We start from the raw sequence: 22,082 nt of genomic DNA on the forward strand, positions 1-22,082 counted from the left end.
AATATAGTTTTCTCTGTTTTTCTTGTTTCAACTAGCAACCGAATTTCTCAAGAATTAGTTGGCCATTATGTGGCCAACATCTGTCCTTTAGGTGTAAGACAGCAATGCGTCGTCCCTCTACAGATCAGAGGGCTAGGTTCTTGCCTTTTTTCTTTTTTTTTTTGAATGGTTGGGTTCTTGCCTAATTATTTCTTTTACAATGTCTGATGTGAGCTTTATAGTTACCATTATGAAACTCGAGGGCTTTAAGGAACCAACCCGTCTGATGAGAACCTTACTTTTACCATTTTTATGTGAACTTTGTAGTTACCATTTCTTGCCTAATTATTTTTGGGGAGGTTTTGCCTTATTTGCAAAAGCAGCCTTCTAGTTTGTCATTTTACAAATAGAGTCATTACCTTTGAGTGAACTTTGCAAATTCAGTCTTGCTAGTCGATTTTTTTTTACTCCTAGAATGACCAAAACTAAAGCAACCATAGAGAAAATGGCAAGAACAAAGAGACAATTACAGCCAATATAAGAATTAAAAATAGCAGCTAAAGAACCACTGCACTTATACGGTTACAATGCCTTACAAATAGAGCTCTGGTTTGGATAATCGTGATGTTGGGATGGCAACAAGTGGTACTGCTTTCTTTAAAACAAGCGAGAACTTATCGGAAACATCGAGCTTTGTCCCCTCCGGCAACCGCCAGTCGAATGAATGTAACAGAGAAGCTAGTATAAAAGTGAGCATTTTCTCTGCTATAGGGATCGCAGCACATATTCTCCGACCTGATCCGAATGGAAGGTAACGGAAATCATTGCCTCTGAAATCCCATTTGCCAAAATCCCCCAGAAACCTTTCTGGTTGAAATTCTAAGGGATTGTTCCAAACCTCTGGGTCCCTATGTATTGCCCAGACATTGATCATAACCTTGGTGTCTTTGGGGATCATATACCCACCTATGGCACACGATTGGCTCGGCTTATGCGGGGACAAAAGGGGGGCTGCTGGGTGTAGTCGTTGGGCTTCCTTCAAGACAGCTTCCAAATAACGCAATTTAGGCAGATGCGTTTCTTCAACTAAATTGCTTAGCCCCACTACTTCTACTAATTCTTCTTGGATTTTCTTCAAGATCTTAGGATGACGGATGATTTCTGTCATCGTCCACTCCACTGTTGTCGATGTTGTGTCGGTCCCACCAATCACTACATCCTGTTAACAAAGTTCATGACAGATGCGACCAGTGCTTTAAAACGTGAATGCTGGTCAAAACACGGCAAAAGCAAATCCTAGTTGACTCGGCAAAATGCAGACAAGTACTCAGTTGACGTGCTCATAACTCGGGAAAGTCAAAGGAGTTTTGAATGAATTTGTAAGGAAAAATGCGAACTCGAACAAGAACACAGCAAAGATAAAAGGGAGTTGACTCGGAGGAGTCCACAATGATGAGGAGGAGTTCTTTTTATATGAGGGAGAGTTTTGAAACTATGGTTGTCATAATCTCATAATCCAATTGTTAGATGCCTTTTTTTCTTGAGAGAGAGAGAGAGAGAGAGAGAGAGAGTTAAGAATGCCAAGTACCCCAAAGAGAACCCCTCCAATCTGAAACCCAAGGGAATGCGCAAGATTGCTAGTGGTATAGGCCTCCCCCTGTACATGGATGCACAGACAGCCGAGGTGTTGGGGATCAACTACGCGAGACTTTGTGTAGAGATTGGAGCTAAATCAATTCTCCCTGAATCGAACATCATTCACACCCCAAGCGGCCCTACTCACCGAAAAATTGAGTATGAATGGAGACCTTCCGCATGCTGCAAATGCCAGAATTTTAGCCACACCAATGAAACTTGCCCAATGAAGGCGAGAGATGAAATGAGGAATGCAGGCCAAAGACTCAAAGAACCCAATCACTGTAAATCCTGATACCCAGGAAAGAAAGGGCAAATCAAGGACAGGAAAGTGCAAGGAGAACAAACGGGCAGGAGTTTACATTTTGGTAAAAGACAATATTTGGTTCTACAAAAGAGAAAATGGAAGCATGTATGTGATATCAAGACCTTTGATCTTGTATAACATCAGGCGGCAGCCCACGTGATCTTGGTTCCATCCCAAACGGAAAACACATGAATGAGAGAAAGGATCTACCAAAACACAACGGTGTAGCTTTTCTTGGCAGAACCTTTACTGAGGATTGATCGAGGCTGATGGATCTAGTGCCTCGGATCATCTGATAGAGGTGATCTCAATGGTGTTTAACACGCCTTATGGTTGGAGTTCAAACCATATCTGATAGCATGAAACAAGGCAAAAGTGGGGTCTAAAAAATGTCTTTTGAGGAAAGAGTGTAAAAGTGACTTTCTTGAAACCATTTTCCAATCAAAATAAAGATTCAGCTGGGTTTTTTTTTAATGATAAATTAGTGTCTCCAGGTGGCAAGAGAGGGGTAAGCGAACCCGGAAGGGTGTGGCTCTTTGGTGTAAAGTCATGGGTTTTCTCCCTAGTGACGAGCGTTCGAATCTCCCCTTGCTTACCCGATGCGCATGATTTCCGGGTGATTGCGCATCCGTAGGGAAATAGTCCTACCCCCGAAGGGGGTGGGGACACCCTTCGTTACCAAAAAAAAAAGAGAGAGAGAGGGGTAAGCAGGAGAGAGATTTGAGCAGGCACGATTGAGATGAGGGTGAGGAGGGCTGAGGCCTAAGGGCTAAAAATGTGGAAAAAGTCTATCTTAGTTTGAGTAAAGTTTTTTGTTTCCTGATTTTTAGCCAGTTCCCACCACATGTAGACAGTAGTTTCCTGATATTTTTTTAGCCATTTCACCCGGCTTCCAACTCTCTGACCACTTCGAGACACTCTTGTAGTAGCCAAACGTTTGACCGTTTTATTCACATTCTTTTTCTTTCGTATTAAGAGGGGACCCATATCCGCACTACCATATATTGATAATAGCACTACTCACTTTGTTTTCTTAAGGTGATTTGATGTTAATAGGGTAAAATAGGGTGTTGCCATTACCAAAATATCGGAGTGCGGAATCCGTGAGCTGTCTTCTTAAACAGATATCACAAAAGAGAGAAAGTGTGACTCCATTTTTTTTGGAGGCCATTACCACGAACCTATAAAATAAAGAGATGGGCAATGGGTATCTCAAAGTTTTAATTAATGAAGATGACGATGATGGGACGAAAAATGTGTTACCAGTAACATGGCCTTCACGTTGGTCAAGGTCAGTTCTCCTCGCTTAGTAAGCTGCACTAAAAAGTGCAGTAAATCCTTGTTTCCTTCTCTCCGATCTCCTTCCTCGCTATCCATCTTCATATGTTGATCTATGACAGAGTCGAATATCTGGTCTAACCACACAGATGTTTTCTTAATCTCACGAACCACGCCATGCAGATCAAATCGGGCTAGAGATGGAAAAAACTCGGAAATGTTGGGTTTTCCGTATAGCTCGATGATCTCGTCCATGGCTTTCTGAAACTCAACACCCACTTTACGCCTCTCCTCTCCATTCAGTGTTTCACCCCATAACATGCTCGTAATTATGTTGAGCGAGGTTATAAACGCTAATTCACCAAGATTAATCTGGGTTCCGATCATGGCATAGACGTCGGCCAGCATCTGATGAACCTCCTGACGCCGGAAAACGTAATAAGCGTCGAGGGTGGTGTTGCTCATCATCTCCCGGACAAATACCTGTTTAATTATATAAGAATTAAACAACGCCATCTCCAACAGCTTAAGCTTTTGGAGTGTTGCCTCGTGGTAGGTCCTGGGTTAAAAACCCAACTACTCCTCGATATTAGAAAAGAGGGCCGGGGGAGTGTTGAAGTATAAATGATTAAATAATTCCAAATGCCACCAACTCTAACAGCTTAAGCTTTTGGAGTAATTGGTTGTTTCATATGGTATCAGAGCAATTGCCCTGGGCTCAAAACTCTTTAATATTCAAATCCACATGTACTAGCCAACCAACAGGGGTCACATGTGCCACGTGTAAGCCAACCCTAAAAATAGGGGCCACATGTGAGGGGGAGTGTTAAAATATGAAAGACTAAATAACGACATCTCCAACACCATAAGATTTTGGAGTAATTGGGTGTTTCACAATACCTTTCGGAGCATGCGCCAATGAGGACCATAAGGGCTCCATAACAGGCCTGAGCCGTCGTATAAGGCTAGGGCGGATTCAGGCACGTCATGGTTGGCGAAGATGGCATCGTTGTCTTTTAGGACTTGTCTGGCCAAGGAGGGCGAAGAGACTACCACGCAGAGCTTGGTCCCGAGCCAGAGCTTCATGATGGGACCATGGGTTTGGGATAGTTTGGTGAATTGGTGACGGATATCGGAGTCGAGAAAGGGGAGGTAGCCTAGCAAAGGGAACCCCCGTGGCCCTGGTGGGAGTGGCAACTTCCCCTTTTTTGATGCTTTCGTCTTCCATGCGTACCATGTGATAGCCAACAGTGCAATGAAAGCAGTGAATAGAGTTGCAACTTTCTGATTTCCCGGCCATGAAGAAACACTGGATCTAAGCTTAGCTGCAACATCTGAGGATGCCATTTTTTAGTGAAAACAACAAGGCTTATTGCACTTGAGATTGGCTGTGATGATATAGTGAAGTCTTGTTGGCACGTGTTTCTATATATATATTTTTAAGCCGTCAGTGTGTAGCTACACTTTTCTCATATATATTCATAAATGGAGAAAAGTAGGGCCCAGATGTCATAATCGATCTGCCATTTTCGCCCCTTATTTATTTTCAACACGTAGGAAAAAAGGGTGCAAATGGCTAATCAATCATTTTCACCCCTTCTTTATTTTCAACTTGCAGAAAAATGGGGTGAAAATTGACTAATCGATCGGTCATTTTAAGTTTTTAACCCTTATTTATTTCAGCACGGGATTCCGTTTCAGAAGTGTTTTCTTTTCATTTTCATACCCGTCGAGATAACATCAATCTTGCTATAATTATAAAGATAACAAGAATCTCCAAGATTTACTAGTCTAATATTCCCCCTGAAGTTAGCATGTGGATGTCAAGTATGCCAAGAGGCTTGGTGAAGAGATCCGTCAGTTGGGATGAGGTCTGGAGATAAGTGGGTTAGAGGAGACCGACTTGAATCTTTTCTCAAACAAAATGGAAATCGATCTCAATACATGCTTGGTGTCCTAATGACATACAGATTCGCAACGATATGTAATGCTGCTTGATTGTCGCAATAATGCAAGTTCAGTATGTGTGATACCTAGGTCTTTAAGAAGATAGTTAAGACATTGAAGTTCACATGAAGCTTGAGCCATAACATGATATTCAGCCATGAAATGGGACAAGAGCCGATCAAAGTACAAAAGCAACTTGTAATCTTGACTAAGAAATAGATGGATCCGATCTCGAGTGGATCTGTTGACACTTCTGCTGCTTGGAAAAGCTTGCACCCCAGTAAAATTGCTGGAGTTACCCGTTGAACAAAGTGATCAAGGCGTAAGGCCTCTTTGTCAATGTGAATAGGGGTGTAAATGAGCCGAGCTCGGCTCGACCAGGCTCGTGAGCGGCGCGAGCCTGCCTTAACGAGCTTGTTAGTGGACCTGGAATCAGTCTGATCTGTTTAATTTTTTCCCATAAATTGGAACTCAATAATCAGTTTTGGACTCACAAATGGTTTTCAAAATTCAACAAACAATGACTTAATGAGATATTTCATATTTATGATGTCCTTTGATTAGAATCATACAATTATACAAAAAGGCAAAATCCCAAATTGATTTTGATACTTTTAGTGGAAAATCAGAAACTTTTTGTAATGTTTGGTCCAACTTGGAAAGCCAATGGAAAGTTGGAAACCTCTTAATTAAATTAGAAATTTCTTAAATTACTAAACTAATAGTCTAATATAGTAATATCTAATTATCTATGGTTTTAGACTTTTAGCCCTAAACGAGCTTTTACGAGCCGAGCCGAGCCGAGCCGAGCCGAGCCAAAATTGACACCCTTAAATGTGAACAAAGTGATCACCGGGGTGGGCGCATCAAATTTTCGTTACTTTGAAACAAGACAGCAAGGCTTGTTTGTCTAGTCTACAAAACTAGGGGCATCATATTTTCCTTACATTGAAACAAGACAGGAGAAGGTGGCTGTGCATCGAATTTTCCTTACATTGAAACAAGACAGTAAGGCTTCTTTGACTAGTCTAAAAACTGGGGCGTCAAATTTTCCTCACAATCAAACAAGACCGTAAGGCTTCTTTGTCTGGTCTAAAAACTAGCTTTAATGGGTGGTCCACAACTAGAAAACTCGCCGGTCTCAATCACTACAAAACTGACCGTAGAAAAATCGACATCTTTAGCGATCAAAATGTTACTGTTGAATTGACTGTGAAAATTAACCATTTCCATGTTGACGTGTTATGCTTAGACTTATACGACGCTTAAATATGGGAAGAAAGACACACATAAAGGGTCTGTGGTGCGTTGATGGCTAGGGGTGCAGCTCGGGTCGATTTTTGGGAATTCAGGTCGAGCTTTTACCTTAAAAGCAGGTCGGGTTCAGGTTGATTCCAATTCATTTTTTAGCAAAAGCTCACCTGAGCTGACACAAGTTACACCCCTAATGATGACCGATATTCATTCCCTAATATTATTCAATGGCGGACGTTTTAGCAAAGGCGGGTGCAATCCGATTAAACACGGAAATATCTTTTAACGATATCACGGGGATTACATAAGATTATAGTCTTGCTTTTTGTGTACAGTCACAGGAACGGCTTGTCCCGTATGTCAATTTGTAAATTTTTTACAGATGAAATGAAATAGTTACCTTCTCAAAAAAAATATTAATTCCCCAAGAGTCTTGGTTAGATAGACAAAGTCAATTAGTGTTTTATAGCGGGTGGAACCGATGTAAGTCTTTTTCAATAAATAAAATGATTGGTCTCTACTGTCATCTAACTAACCAAAAGATGTTCCCCATCAAAGATTAGGTTAACTAGAGAGACAGTAGATAATCAACCTAGATTGATCTCCATCATAGCCGATTGAGGTACGTCCTTAATCTTTTTTTATTCTAGATTCAATGCATGATTAGATTCGTTTATATTGATTTTTATAGATATGTAAGTGTAGTTTCCATTAGATCTATTACTGTTATCATGGTATTCTAAATTCATGCTTTGAATGCCCTAATCATAGTTTTACTTGTGCACCAACCAAACGAAACAGAAAAAAAGTCCATGATTGGTCGAGGCCCACATTTTTGCTTAGGCCTTGGTCCAGGCCAAGTCAAACCTCTAGATTAGATACACAACGGCCGGCCCTGGTCCAACCCAAAGATCTGGCCCAACGACTATTATAAAGGCAAAAATACTGCCTAGGAACTAAAGAAAGAAGCACTAAAACCTTCATAAAGTTTGAGAGCCTCCTAGGAAAGACCTCCTAGGAAGAACTAAGGAAAGACCTGTGATTTCCCAAGTTTGCGAGCCTCCTAGGAGCGGGCATTTAAAGTTGAATTTTGACGGATCAAGTTTGGGCAATCCTGGACTGGCAGGGATTGGCGGAATCCTTAGGGTATGTTTGGTTGCACGGGGGTGGCTTGGAGAGTAGTGAAATAAGAAGTTAAAAGGGGGGAGACAAGCATTTTAATTTGTCAACAATTACCTTGGAGAATAGTGTAAGTAGTGTTTGGTTGCGCGGCATACACTCGGAAAATAGGAGAATAAGTAGGGGTGTCATTACCAATATAGGGAGATGAGAGAGAAAGAGAGAGCATCATTTTCTAGAAAATTCAAACAAAATCCCTTGCTTTTAGAAGAATTTGGTTTAAAGTCATAAGGAGGGGTTAGAGACTCCGAATCAGCAGACAAGCTATTATTACATGAGAGACATCCAAGAGAGTCAAAGGGGAATCCAATGCTATTTTGGCAACCAAACATAGAACGGCATGCTAAATCCAAGCCAAATTCCGATGGCTGCCGACCTTTTGTGCAACCACACCCTAGGGATGAAGAAGGGATACTTTATGGGCATTTTCAGGCCCTATTAGGGTAGTTGACTCAAACAAGACGGAGATAAGGGTGGCTCACCTAGGCATATTGATGTTGGAGCAACGCGTTTAAATAATGTTATAGAGGAGGGTGATTCCTTAAATGTGATTAAGTGGTTGGAGGGTTCTTCTTGTCCTCCTTGGAGGTTTGCTCAGTGGATGGATGAAATATCCGACCAAGTGGTGGGTCACTCTTTTTCATACCACCACGTTAGGAGGTTGGCTAATTCTGAGGCCTACAGGTTAGCTAGGGGAAGGTGCTCTAAGCCGAAGTTGGAAGTGTTTGATTTCCTCCCCCCAGAATTGTATCTTCATGGTGGTTTGCTCTTGTTTTTTTAGTGCTTTGATCATCTTGATCAGCGTGGTTTGTCATGAATATAATTATTTGCCATTCAAAAAAAAACAAATGTGCCCTTAATATCAACGAGGAGTTGGATTAAGAAATCATGACCTGAATTTGGCATTCTAGAAGAGTAGCTCCGGTTGAGCAATTGCCCGGAATGAGCTCGTTTCCAGCAAGGCCGACTTTCATTATATTATATGGGCGTGGAGTTTTAGTTGGTTAGAAGTTTTAAGGGATTTTAGATAAGAGAATAGCCATTCGTCTCTGGATTTTTGCGGTACGTTAATTTGAATAAAAATCGTGGGGTTGGGTTAGATGGTTGAAGGAATCCAGAAATCCATCCTTTATCCTTAGCTCTTCTTTCTCTAGACTACTTCCATAAACACTTTTTAGGCTTGGACCAGGGCCTAATCAGAAACGTGGGCCTGAGCCCAATCATGTACATTTCTCAGACTGCATATGAAGTCTTGCAGTTGGGCCTTGGAAATATCTGGAGAATAAAGAAGGCTGAAAATGAAGAGGTTTTGCGTCAAACGGTTTCGTACTCCATGAGATTTTATAGTGTGCGTGGGAGTATAGCCTAGTAGTTTTCAAAACTCCAGTGGGGCCCACTCCACTGTACCTTTTGAAAAATACTGTACTTTAGGCCCACACACCATAAAAATTTCGCTTATGATTGAAGTCCGATATTTTTCAAAATGGTTCTTCATAGGTAAACTTAATAGGAAAACTCACCCCGTTCATTTGTTGGGCCAACACGTAGATAGGCCGTATTCCCTAAGCCATATCCATAGAACGATCTTAGCCCTCCAATCGATAGACGGACTGCACTCATCTTTGAATATCCTACGACAAAAAATCATGCCAAACAGTGGGAAAATGGGTTCTTCATACATCAGTGAATACACACATACCATTATATATACATACATTGAGTCAGGGACATATGTACTCATATTTGTGTATGGATTTGCCCACTGATAAACCATTATAGCTCTCATGCAGAAGCAGATGCTCTGCAGATTGGGAGGTCTTTCTCGAGGTTGGGCGACACTCGAAGGATGGGATTGCTATCGAAGAAATTGACGGGCTTCAGATCGAAGCTCGAAGAAACAGTGGGCATGATTGGGAAGTCTTCCTGGCAAGGTATGTGGTGGAATCCCAATGTGTACCACACGACAATGTCCTTGTTCTCTATGGGCCGGTTCCTGCAATTCAGTTCCACACATAGTTACAAAGATCCCATGAATTATTCGAAAAATAGGGTACTGCTTCAGAAGATTTCCAGTAAAAAAGCAGTACTTTTTTTTTAACCATGTCCTTGTGTCTACACTTGTTTTTCTAAGTAAGACACAACAAAAAATCATGGAAGGATGATTAAGTGCACGTTTTTGCTAGATTAGTTGTGACTTTAATTTTCTCTAAATGACTTCTTTGAATAATTTGGAATTCCTTAGCAGAATTATAAAATAATATATTGTTGGCCCCAACTGGATGGATCGATAATTCGGTGTTGTGATCATAAGAGTAAGGTAAGGGAGCTTCAGAGATACACGGCCTAAGGGCCCCTGTAGAGCTCCACCAAAAGACAAATGTAACACCAAAATAAAAAGACTTATGTTGAAGATATTTGGGTTACCTCTTTCATCTTCTTGCCATTCAAGCAATATTGCAGTTGCTTTGTTACCGTTGCACCCTTATTACTATTTATGGATGATTGGCTGATTCTCAGGGATTAGATTGAGATTAAATCTTGGAATGATTCTTGTATTCTTCTCCTTTATATTCCCTTGACAGATATGTGTATTATCTATAAATGAAACACAAAAAAATCTCTCTTACTGTGGAGTAGGCAATTGCCGAACCACGTAAAATTCTTGCCTCGTTTAATCTTCTGCGTATTTGCATGGTATCAAAGAGGAACAATCTGTAACCTCTTTGCTCACCGCCTTCTACTACTACTTTCCAAAATCACTTAAGTTCTCTGTGTTGAGAAAGCAGATGATATCACAGAAGGATTAAAGCTTTCCTTTTCGTGCTTCTCTCCTTGTTTGCTCACCGCCTTCTACTACTCAGTGCCCGCTGTTGCACAGGTGAGTCGTATTCCAGGTGAGTCGTATTCCATTGGGAAATCCACTTCTAAGTATTTCTGAGTCACCTTTTTCAAAGCAATTTTTTATTGCTTTGTATCTATCTCCATCAGTTCTCCCATTCCAAAGTACTTTTGGTTCCTTATTCAAAGCAATTTTTTATTGCTTTGTATCTCTATCCCCATCAGTTCTCCCATTGCAAAGCACTCTTTGGTTGCTTATTTCTCACGTTCTGTTCAGCCCTTTAATTAGACAACCATTCATCATATTACTTTATTTCCCACCCTCACTATATTTCCCACCTACTACATGAATCACCCCATAGTAACCCGAGATCCGTTAGTCGTAACCCGAGATTACAATACCGGCATCCAAGAGAAAACAAGGAGAAAATTGTTAGACTTCTACTCAAACTCAAAGATTCGAAGAGCATAGGAAAGGGCCTGGAGTGTCTAGCCGAGTTGATGTGATTGCGGGCTTCGTGATCGACAGTGCGCTTTGCTAAAGGAATATTGGTACCCTCACTCTTTACCTGCCTTGTGAATATTGGTACCCTCGCTCCTTAATCCTTTTAATTTATGAATCATGGATGATAGTGCTAAATCTAAGGGTAAAGCCGTTCTTCATGAGTCTGAACATAATACTGGTATAAGACTTACCTTTGTTCCTCTCAATGGGCTAAACTATGTATCATTGTCTAGAACCGCATCTTTAGCCCTTGGAGGGAGATCAAATGCAGATTATATAAATGGAAAAAAGAAAATTCCTAAAATCACTGATTCAAATTTCGAGGAATGGCAAACTAATGATCAACTAGTTATGTCTTGGATTTTAAATTCAATGGAGCCATCTATTGCTGAAATATTCACTCACGCTACAAATGCTAAAGAACTTTGGGAATCTATTAGAGAGATTTATGGGCACCAAGATAACTTTGCTAGAATATTTCAGCTAAAGCAAGAAATCTCTAAGTTAATAAGGAAAATAAGACTGTAACTGAACTCTTTGCCACATTGAAACCCATGTGGGATGAATTAGCTGTTTATTGTCCTCTTACTACTGATATTGTTGAGTTAAAAATGAGGAATGAACAAGAGAAAAAATTTCAACTCTTGCGTGCATTAAAACCTGAATATGAACAAGTTCGGAATCAACTCATTCTTTCTTCAGAATTACCAAGTTTGTCAAATGTATGTGCCACCTTAATAAGGGAAGAAACTCGGAAAAAGGTTATGAATATTGGCACAAAGTCTGAATTTGAAACAAGTGAAAAATCTGTCTTTATTTCGACTAAGGCAAACTCCGAGCATAACAAAAGGACCAGAAATAATGTGGCTGAAAAAAGGAGAATATAATGGAACTGACTCATGGAAGAGGTCAAGGCAACAAGCCTCCTCTTCGTTGTACTCATTGTGGAAAAACTAAGCACACTATTGATAGATGTTGGGCAAAGTATCTTCATTTAAGGCTTAATCAAAAGAAAATAGGTGAATCTTCATTTGCTCAGACTGCCAATACTCAAATCACTATTGAAAAATTGGCTGAACTCCTTCAACAGTATGGAAAAAATGGTTCCTCTTCCACACAGGTCGCAGCTCATGAAACAGGTAATCTATATGCTCTCCAATCAACTCGCAGCTCATGAAACAGGTAATTTATATGCTCTCCAATCAACTATCTGTCCTGATAATGATAGTTGGGATTATAGACTCAGGGGCTACAGACCATATGACCGGCAACAAAGATTCCTTAACTTATTATCAAGATGTGTCTAATAAAACTCTTGATTTGATTGCAAATGGTTCTCTTGTTCCAGTCAAAGGGATAGGAATAACTAATTTCTTTTCCGAAAATGCAAACTCCGATGTCCTTTTTATGCCCTCATTTCTGTCAAATCTTTTATCTGTTAGTAAACTTACTTGTAATCTGAATTGTAATGCAATTTTTTCTCCATCCACTGTATCTTTTCAGGACTGGGTCACGGGGAAGACGATTGGTGAAGGAAGAATGTCTCGAGGACTTTACTATTTGGATCAGACAAATAAAGCCTTGATTGCTGATAATGGTGACTTAAGTACGACTTGGCATTCCAGACTTGGTCATCCTTCTAATAAGGTTTTACAGTGTTTGAAACCTGAATTATCTTCGGTATCTTATTATTGTGATGTGTGTCATTTCTCTAAACAACCAAGGCTTTCTTTTCAATCCTCTGAAAATAAAGCTGAAAAACCTTTTGAGCTAATTCACTCTGATGTTTGGGGACCAACCCCTGTTGAGTCATACAATGGACTACGATACTTTGTGCTTTTTATTGATGACTTCTCTAGGATGACATATTTATTCATACTTAAATTTAAAAGTGAGGTTTTTGAAAAATTTAAGGAATTTTCTAATCACGTTAGAACTCAATATAATGCTAAGATCAAAATTCTACGTTCAGATAATGTGTCCGAGTATACAAATAACATTTTTCAAGCATATCTTAAAGATCAAGGCATTTTGCATCAGACCTCATGCATATACACACATCAACAAAATGGTGTGTCTGAAAGAAAAAATAGACACTTGTTAGAAGTTGCTCGATCTATTAGGTTTGAAAAGAGTGTCCCTAAAACTTTTTGGTCTGATGCTATCCTAACTGCTTGTTATTTGGTTAATAGACTCTCAAGTAAGATTCTTTGAAATAAATCTCCTCTTGAAATTTTGAAAGGTAGAAAAATTAATTTATCTTATTTACGTGTTTTTGGATCTTGTTGCTTTGTTTACAATAATTCTCAAAAGCGAGATAAATTAGATCCTCGTACTATTAAATGTGTCTTCTTAGGGTACTCTTCTACAAAAAAGGGATATAAGTGTTATGATCCCAAAAATAAATAAAAATTATATCTCTAGAGACGTAAAATTTAATGAAAAAGAGTCATTCTTCCAAAAATATGATTCAAATAATCCTGGAAAAAGGACTCAAGAGGAGTATTCTGGAACGCTACCTCCAACAAATGGAGAAAATAGAAAAGTTATTGTTCAAATTCAAGAAGAACAAGAAAGACTTGTAAATAACGATGAAGAAAGTGAAGATCAAGGAGGACAAGACGACCATGAACAAGAAGAAGTACTTGTGACCCGATCCCCTGAAGATGTTCACCCTAGTGATTCTCCACCCTTACGCAGGTCTGATCGTAACTTTCATCCCCCTCCTCACTTGAATGATTTTTTTACATACCATGTGAGTTCATATCCCATCCAAAATCATTTATGTTATTGCAATGTGTCTGCTTCACACTCTGTCTTCCTTTCAAATATTTCTGAAAAAGTTGAACCCACCTCCTTTCATGATGCTAATTCTCACTGTGTGTGGAAGAAAGCCATGAAAGAAGAACTTTTTGCATTGGACAAAAATATACATGGGATATAGTCCAAATGCCAGTTGGAAAAAAAATCTGTTAGGTGTAAGTGGGTTTATAAAATCAATTATAATAGTGATGGCTCAATTGAGCGATACAAAGCGAGGCTAGTGGCAAAAGGGTTCACCCAAACCTATGGGATTGATTATAAGGAGACTTTTGCTCCAATTGCTAAAATGGGAGCCGTTAGAATTCTTATATCCATTGCAGCTAACCATTGATGGAATCTTTATCAAATGGATGTTAAGAATGCATTCCTCCATGGGGATTTAGAAGAAGATATCTATATGAATCTTCCTCTAGGACATCCCATGAAAGGAACGCCTGTAATTGTGTGCAAATTTAAAAAGGCATTATATGGGTTAAAACAATCACATAGGGCTTGGTATGCTGAGTTGAGTGATGCCCTATTTAAGGTAAGATTTAAAAGAGGCGCCGCCGACTCTTCTATGTTTATAAAAAGAAGTTTGAAAGGAATAATTCTTGTATTAATTTATGTCGATGATATTGTCATTATAGGAAATGACGAAAATGGGATTTCAAATTTAAAAGCCTACTTTCACAAAAGATTTGATATTAAGGATTTAGGAAAATTAAAATATTTCCTAGGGATTGAAGTTGCATATTCAAAAAAGAGGATTTTTTTATCCCAAAGAAAGTATGCTTTGGACTTATTAAAAGAAACTGGAAAATTAGGTGGAAAACCATGTGAGACTCCACTTGAAACAAACAAAAAGATGAATCCCTCTGATGGAAAATTGCTTAAAGATATTGGGAGATATCAGAGATTGGTAGGGAGACTAATATATCTCACAATTACCCGCCCTGATATAAGTTATGCCGTTGGTATTGTTAGTCAGCATATGCATGCTCCTAGAACTAATCATCTTGAAGCTGTTGAAAGAATTCTAAGGTATGTAAAAGGTTCTTCTGGTAGAGGAATTTGAATGAAAAATAATTCACACGTAGATATTACGGGATATACAGATGCAGATTGGGCAGGAAGTCATGATAGAAGATCTACAATCGGCTATTGTATGATGCTAGGTGGTAACCTTGTCACTTGGAAAAGTAAAAAGCAGTCAGTTGTTGCCCGATCTAGTGCTGAAGCTGAATATAGGGCTATAGCGGCTGGAACGAGTGAAATTGTCTGGATAAAGTTTCTCCTTCGAGGCATGGGTTTTCACACTAAAGAACGAATTAAAATGTTTTGTGATAATCGTGTTGCCATTCACATTGCTGCTAATCCCGTTTTTCATGAACGACCCAAACATATAGAGGTCGATTGCCATTTTGTTCGTGAGAAGGTTCAAGATAGAACTATTAGCACTCCTTATACTCGAAGTGAAGATCAGCTTGCAGACATATTCACAAAAGCAGTTTCAAAGTCAAGACTTCAACAGATTCTTTCCAAGTTGGGCTCCATTGACATCTTCGCACCAACTTGAGGGGGAGTGTTGAAGATATTTGGGTTACCTCTTTCATCTTCTTGCCATTCAAGCAATATTGACGTTGCTTTGTTACCATTGCACCCTTATTACTATTTATGGATGATTGGCTGATTCTCAGGGATTAGATTGAGATTAAATCTTGGAATGATTCTTGTATTCTTCCCTTTATATTCTCTTGACATATATGTGTATTATCTATGAATGAAACACAAAAAAATCTCTCATACCGTGGAGTAGGCAATTGCCGAACCACGTAAAACTCTTGCCTCGTTTAATCTTCTGTGTATTTTCAACTTATATATCTCGAAACAACTTACAAGAGATTTAGTATTTTGTTCACTTAGAATCTCTACACTTTTTAACCCTTAACCTTTACCCTTGAAGCTTCTCTCTAGGCTTACAATCTCTACACAAATGACTTAATACTTATAGACCCAAGACACTCCTAAAATAGCTAAATACATTAGTCCTTTAGATATCCTAAGCAACAACATATGAAATCCCCATCGACTCTTTGTTAATCTAGCCTACACATCAGTGACTTTGGAAAACACAAGACTCCTACATTTTCCACACATAATGACCACCCCAGAAGACTACAAAGACTTTCAAAGAAAACATGCACATTGATTTTGGTTTACAATTTCCAGCACATGGGAGAAATGGATGAATGATTCGTCAAAAAACTGTCTTTAATTCAGAAATTTTGGCAGAATATGCCTTTGGTTCAAAATATGTGAAATTTTTAAGTTTAAAATGGAATCAAAATTTTGGGATTTTTTCAAGAATTTTTCAATCAATCTTAATTTTTTGTACCTATGGTCCAATGCATATTAAAAAGAAATACCAGGTAAACAAAATTAACCAGGCAATCAAAATGTACTCAACTAAGTATTTACCTCTCCGACCATACGGCGAGTGTGTCTTCTCCTTTGCTCTGATACACGAAAAGTCCACCAGCCCATTCCTCACTCCGGTTATATGGAGTCACCCATATCTAAAGGAAAATGCAGAATGAATCATACAAGAACAGAGGAAAATAAACAAGAAGTTTATAAGAGGTTCATATGCTTAACTAGAACAAAGGCCCTGTTTGAATTGCAAGAATTTCTGGGAAAAGTTTGGAAAAGAATAACTTTTCCAGAATTTCCTGTTTTTACATTGTTTGATTTCACATGAAAAGAAGTGACTTTAACCACCACAGTTCAAGTTTAGTTTACAGGGACCTTCAATTTATTAAGATTTTTTTCTAAATCATCATTGAAATAAAAATATATATCGGATGAAAAAAACCCAGCAATGAAAGTTTTTTCTTGCAATCCAAATAGGGCAATGTCAATTTTACTATTAAGTAGAGTATACCTGATTGTTAGTAAATGCACCTCGCACTTGGGGAGGATCCTGGGCATCAAGTAAGCTAGCGGCCGTGCCTCCCGGAACTACTTTATACCCGACCGGATTCCCAACTCTGCTTCTTTTGGATGGGTTGATCACATGGAACTCCGACGGATCGTAAAGCTTTAACTTAATCTGTGCATCCTTCTCCGTCTTGGCCACATGTCTCTTAGCTTTCAAGTAGCTCCTCCTGGGCGATTCCTCTGTCGATGTCTCTTCCTTCACGAGATTGACCTTAACAAAGGAGTTATCGGACCCGTCGACATCCATGTCAAGGTAGAAGGTGATGTAGTGGTCGTGGATGACGCCGATCACATTTTCTGACAAGAGGGTGCCATGCATGTCCTCTTGTTGTGATACCTGGTTCATGTTCTCGTATGGAGTTCCTTTCACCATTAGGATACCACTAAGCCCCACCTGTTAAGAACACATCCAGTAATTAAAATATGTTAATAATACAGTTCAAAGTTAAGACAAAAGTGTGACATCAATTCAGAGAAGCTAACACTCTTGGGCTAATTTTGCCTCTAAAAGGCAAGAGAATCATACATACTGACAGTGGAAGGACCTTCTTAGAAGGGCAAGTGGCACCTTAAGATGTAACTCTTTGGCCATCCCTAGTATCCATTGTAAGTAATTTTCCTTTTATTTTGGTTTTGAGGTAAGGTGGTGTGTCTCCCTTTTGTAATTCTTTTAATCATAAATAAAATTTCAGATGTGCCGGGTTTCCTAAATAAATTCCTGGTAATAAAAAAGACTGCGTGTAGAATACATAGGGGCATTAATGGATTCACTTGGGATTGGATCCGCCAATGTCTAGTGATGATCCTTTAAAATCCTGTATCGGTCAGATTGGATACGAAATGTTCTTCGGATCCTACTTCCTGTGTCTCGATCACAGTCCATTTCAAATCAGACCACCTATTGAAGTGCCCTAGTAAATCCTACTTGCATTATAAAGTTAGAATTTTAAAAAGAAATTAGAATGTTCAGTCCATTATTAGTGTGCATCCATGTAATTTATCCAGGTAAATTAATTATTTATCTATGACTAATCTAAACATCTAAATAAGTAAAATAAGGCTTGTAAACAATAAAACCAAACTAAATTACATACAATAGTTAATGATATATAACATGCAACAACAAAATTCAGTTATGACTGAATGATGAGAACAAGAAAGACCAAAATGGTGAGGGCAACCCGCAAGTGGCAGCGGCGAAGTGGGTTAGGGATTTAGGACTAATGTTAGAGAATGAGGAGAAGAGGGTAACGTGAGACCTGAGAGAGATGAATATGACAAAATTTCGAAGATAGGAATCGTTGAAAACAAATTGTATGTGACTTATTTTTACTAAAATGCCTCTAAAATAGGGAGATGATTTTTTCTCCCCTTGTTGGATAATCATTCCCCCACCACCCCCCCCCCCCCCCCCCCCCCCCCCCAAACGTGATTTGATGTCAAAAAGTGTTAAAGTCTGCCCACAAGGCCACAATTCATGTTAAAAGGGGGGCGCATTATCCTGCATGGGGCAAAAAAATCATCGATTCCAAAGGAGAGGGCTGGAATTGGGGGCATCCTCCGTGATCATCAAAGCAACATAGTTGGTTTGTTTTCTATGACTGCTCAACTTGCTCCCATATATATGCTGGATATGGAAGCCAGTTACCAAGGCCTCACCCTCGCAAAGAAGAAAAATATTAATAACATTGGATTGAATCAGATTTCATGCTGGCAGTAAAGATCATCATCAGAGAATTTGGGTGCCCATGGCGTGCTCGACCCTTATGGGCAAAGATCAGAGGCCTCCTAGACTCATTCTTCCAATGGAAAGCATCCCACACATGGAGAGAAGCAAACGAAGCTGCTGATTTTTTGTCTAAGATTCATTAAAACCTCAGGTGGTCTAGTTGGTGCCTTTAAAAGTCAGAGTTACAGTTGAATATGCGAGAGAGTTGACGGGGTGTAACTGTATTTTTCCCAAAAAAAACACTAATAAGAGGCCTTATATGTGGTGTAAAATAACGAAGGAAAAATTGCCAATGGGGGACATAAAAAAAACAAGAATTGCCAATAATCGGGGGACACCCTTTTGAAAAATTGTTAGAGGAGGGACGAAATGGGGTTATCAAACTCTCAAAAGGGGGTTATCAACCCTCTTTAAAAAAATTTCAAAATTGCGTCCCCCACTGACAATTCACGTATTTTGGTGTCTCCCATTGGCCGCGAGCAATTATTTAGAAGCAGGGATATAAAGAAACCCAGAAAAAATCTTCTCAAAAACGAAACAAATTTGTCTATAAATCTCAAACCTTGACACGGATGAGACCATCAGTCTGAAACTCCCAATCCACAATATAATCATAATTCGCCACGGATGCTGCCATTCGTACCACCAGCGTAATTTTTGGCCTCACCTCTCGAATCTGCCACAGACAACAAAAATAAAACACATGAGGATATGACAAAATCCAATACAGAACTCGACTAACGTGCGCCAAGTGTTACTACTCTCTCCTCACCTCCATCCCCGTAATAGGACTCTCCGCATGCCTCCAGCCAATATCACCGGCATACCGTTCAAAAACACAAACCATATTCTCCCGAACGTACGGCTTCCCGTCGGCGGCCGGAAAAACCCCATCCATATAATGAGCATTTCGAGGGCAATCATTAAGAGGGTCTAAGGGCATAGCCTGAAGTCCGAACCCATACTCGCCCGCGTCCATATAGGTCTTGAAATACCAAGCATCAGTGGGGTCCATGTACGGGACAAAAAGTTCAGAGGTGAACCCTTTGTACATCACATTCCGGACCTCCCCTGTGTCCGAGTCTCGAACCGTGGCTCGAGAAATCACAACCCCGGCTCGTGGGTCTGGTTTTAGATGGAACTCCCAGTTGGCCCACTTTACTAGATGACCATTTTCCACTGTGAAGCTCGGGCCTTTTGGTTGCTCTATTGATATTGGGTTTAGAGGGATTGTGTTTTTACCTGCCATGGAAAATCTGTAGTCTGTGCCTTTTGCCTTTGGGATTGGAATTTCTTTTCCTTTGTCTGAGATTTCTACTACTTGTTTTGTGTCCATGTCTAGTAGCACCGTCAGACCTTCTATGGGTCTCATGTAGAAATTAGCAGTGCCTTGCATGGAGTAACACTGGACTTTAATTAGTCTCCGATCTTCTTCTTTCTTACCATACCAGCCTAAGGAAATTGGAAGACAAGCTAGATCGGAGAGGGAGACTCCTCTGTTTTGAATCGTACGGTTGAAATCAGGATTAGAGAGTGGGGCCCAGGTTGAGGTGGTCATGTCTTCCATGGTCATGGTGGGGTAACCAGATTTGGTGCTGATCTCGTGATGGGTGACTTGGTTGGAACTTAGATCGACGGTCAGGATGTGAGATTGGCTGTTGAGGCGGGCCACTATGGAGGCTTTTCTTGGTGGGAGGGGGGTGCCTTTTTTCCAATTTAGGACGGTAGGTTTTTCGGGTTCTGAGAGGACTAGGGAGTGAATTGTGAAGGGGGAGGAGGAGAAGGGTTTGTAGGAGGAGAGGATGGTTCGGGCCTGGTTGATTTCTGTGATGGTGAGTGGGTCTAGAGGGTGGTGAGGGTTTTGGGTCTGGTGGTTTTGGGATTTGGGTGAGTTTGGTTCCGATTTGGCTTGGATGCGGTTCTTGGAGGTGCACCATGGAGAGTAGTGAGAACATAGGAGGAGTTCGGCTTTGTCTGAGGGGGTGTAAGGTAGGTGAATCCATGTTCTAGTGAAGAGGAGTACGAGAAGAGCGCTTAGAAGGAGCAAGAGAAAGCGAAATAAATTTCTACTCTCCATCCTTTTTTTTTTTCCCTTCTCTCTTGTGGAGATCAGAGGTTATGAACGAAGAAGGGTGGTGGGGTGAGTCGTCACGGTACACTGATATAAAAGTCGTATTCTAGTCGCTTGAAAAGTGGTGGAAATATCATGTCCTGAAAAAGAAGAAAGAGATGTTTATGGTAGTATATTGAGTGTCTGATTGAATATGGTCATGTTGGCCATAGATATTTTAGGGATTCCCTGAATATTTATTCATCTGTAGTGAGTGCTCCTCCAAGAAGGATGCCTGGATTCTTGGGCAATTTGGGGCTGTATGTATGTAGGGAAAGTTTATTTGGCAATTTTTTTTTATTTATAAAGTGAATTTTCTAGTTAGCTCATCTACCGTCGAAATTCTTTTCCTAGATCTAATGCTTCGTTTGGTTGCTCGGAAAGTAGTGGAATATGACGTCAATAGAAGTCAAATGGGAGGAGACAAGCATTTTGATTATTACCTCGGAAAATAGTAAAGCATTGTTTGGTTGCACGGCATATACTCAGAAAATAGGAGAATAAGTAGGGGTGTCATTACCAATATAGGGATAGAGGAAATAGAGAGGGGAGAGAGAGAGAGAGAAAGAGAGAGAGCATCATTCCCTTGAAAATTCAACCAAAATTCTTTAGTTTTAGAAGGATTTGCTTTTAGAGGAGACCAGGAATCCACATCATCACACAAGTAATAATTACATGGGAGACATCCGAGGAAGTCCAATACTATTTTGGCAACCAAACATGGAATGGCATCCAAGGGAGTCCAATGTTGCCGAGCTTCTGTGCAACCTAGCAAAGTTGCCAAAATCCAACTATCTTCCATGTACTATCTATACTAGATCTGACCAATTGCACATCCTAGTATCCTACATCCTATCTCTTTCATTTTTCTTGTTTTATTTTTCTACTTTGATCTTTTCCGCAGTGTATAGTCTTGGTTGAGAAGGGAAAGTTGGAGTTGTGCCTATAGCTCTACAATTGATATTGTGTTTTTTTAACCTTGAGGTCGCAGCTTCCATCACAGCTTACTGACCAAAAAAACATGAAGGGAAAACATTGCGGGTTGGGGGTTAATTCCGTTTTAATCCTTGTATTCTGTTCTAATAGTTGAAGATTGTGTTTCCTTATGTGGGCATGTGTATTTTGGCCGAACCATGTAAAATCTCTCTGTGCATCTCTAGTCTTGTTGGTTTTTACTATTCCTATTTTATCGGCAGACTATCGCCGACTTTTATGTTGATTTTGTAGGCCACCACTAGTTTGGCCCGTCATCATACCGTCCCTCCATTCGATGATTTGATTAATAAATAGCTTATAAGCACTAACTAGTAGAACAAACAGCAATAATAGCCTAGCAGTATCCTAGTAGATCAGATCAATGAACCCGATTGCTACAAACTGTTATGTTTTTAAGATGGAATAGCCATGTTATCAAGGATTCTTTTTGGGAAATGATATTTACGCCCCTTTTATCACAGGGACACCCATTTGCCAGTGTACTGTGCAATCAAAGCCTCTGGATTTTTCTGACATAAAGTAC

The 22,082-nt window shown here is 39.8% G+C and overlaps 2 protein-coding genes across 2 annotated transcripts; both read right to left on the minus strand.

The window, feature by feature from the left end:
• Positions 1 to 489: 489 nt before the first annotated feature.
• Positions 490 to 9,219, minus strand: LOC143877371 (flavonoid 3'-monooxygenase CYP75B137-like). Its single transcript, XM_077379380.1, has 4 exons — positions 9,100 to 9,219; positions 4,100 to 4,533; positions 3,185 to 3,682; positions 490 to 1,198 (listed from the first exon to the last, which is right to left on the minus strand). Exons 1-4 carry the CDS (start codon positions 9,197 to 9,199, stop codon positions 572 to 574), a joined length of 1,659 nt encoding a protein of 552 aa, XP_077235495.1. The 5' UTR covers positions 9,200 to 9,219; the 3' UTR covers positions 490 to 571.
• Positions 9,220 to 9,236: 17 nt separating this feature from the next.
• LOC143877369 (amine oxidase [copper-containing] gamma 1-like) lies at positions 9,237 to 20,617 on the minus strand. Its single transcript, XM_077379379.1, has 5 exons — positions 19,226 to 20,617; positions 19,016 to 19,129; positions 16,669 to 17,118; positions 16,206 to 16,303; positions 9,237 to 9,572 (listed from the first exon to the last, which is right to left on the minus strand). Exons 1-5 carry the CDS (start codon positions 20,528 to 20,530, stop codon positions 9,362 to 9,364), a joined length of 2,178 nt encoding a protein of 725 aa, XP_077235494.1. The 5' UTR covers positions 20,531 to 20,617; the 3' UTR covers positions 9,237 to 9,361.
• Between the last annotated feature and the right edge of the window lie 1,465 nt (positions 20,618 to 22,082).

The sequence above is a fragment of the Tasmannia lanceolata genome, unplaced genomic scaffold (genome assembly GCF_043159265.1).
Source record: "Tasmannia lanceolata isolate RefF3 unplaced genomic scaffold, GAP_Taslan_0.1 ptg000005l, whole genome shotgun sequence".
Taxonomy (NCBI): domain Eukaryota; kingdom Viridiplantae; phylum Streptophyta; class Magnoliopsida; order Canellales; family Winteraceae; genus Tasmannia; species Tasmannia lanceolata.

Bases quoted from the DNA above. Each gene is read 5' to 3' on its own strand.
- LOC143877371 (XM_077379380.1), bottom strand. From the start codon at position 9,199: ATGAGTGCAGTCCGTCTATCGATTGGAGGGCTAAGATCGTTCTATGGA. The intron at 4,534-9,099 runs GTGAGTTTTCCT...TGGCATCCTCAG, and splicing joins TGGCCCAACAAATGAACGGG to ATGTTGCAGCTAAGCTTAGA. The intron at 3,683-4,099 runs GTATTGTGAAAC...ATAATTAAACAG, and splicing joins ATTGGCGCATGCTCCGAAAG to GTATTTGTCCGGGAGATGAT.
- LOC143877369 (XM_077379379.1), bottom strand. From the start codon at position 20,530: ATGGAGAGTAGAAATTTATTTCGCTTTCTCTTGCTCCTTCTAAGCGCT. The intron at 19,130-19,225 runs GTGAGGAGAGAG...TGTCTGTGGCAG, and splicing joins GTCCTATTACGGGGATGGAG to ATTCGAGAGGTGAGGCCAAA. The intron at 16,304-16,668 runs GTATACTCTACT...ATTTTCCTTTAG, and splicing joins GTGCATTTACTAACAATCAG to ATATGGGTGACTCCATATAA.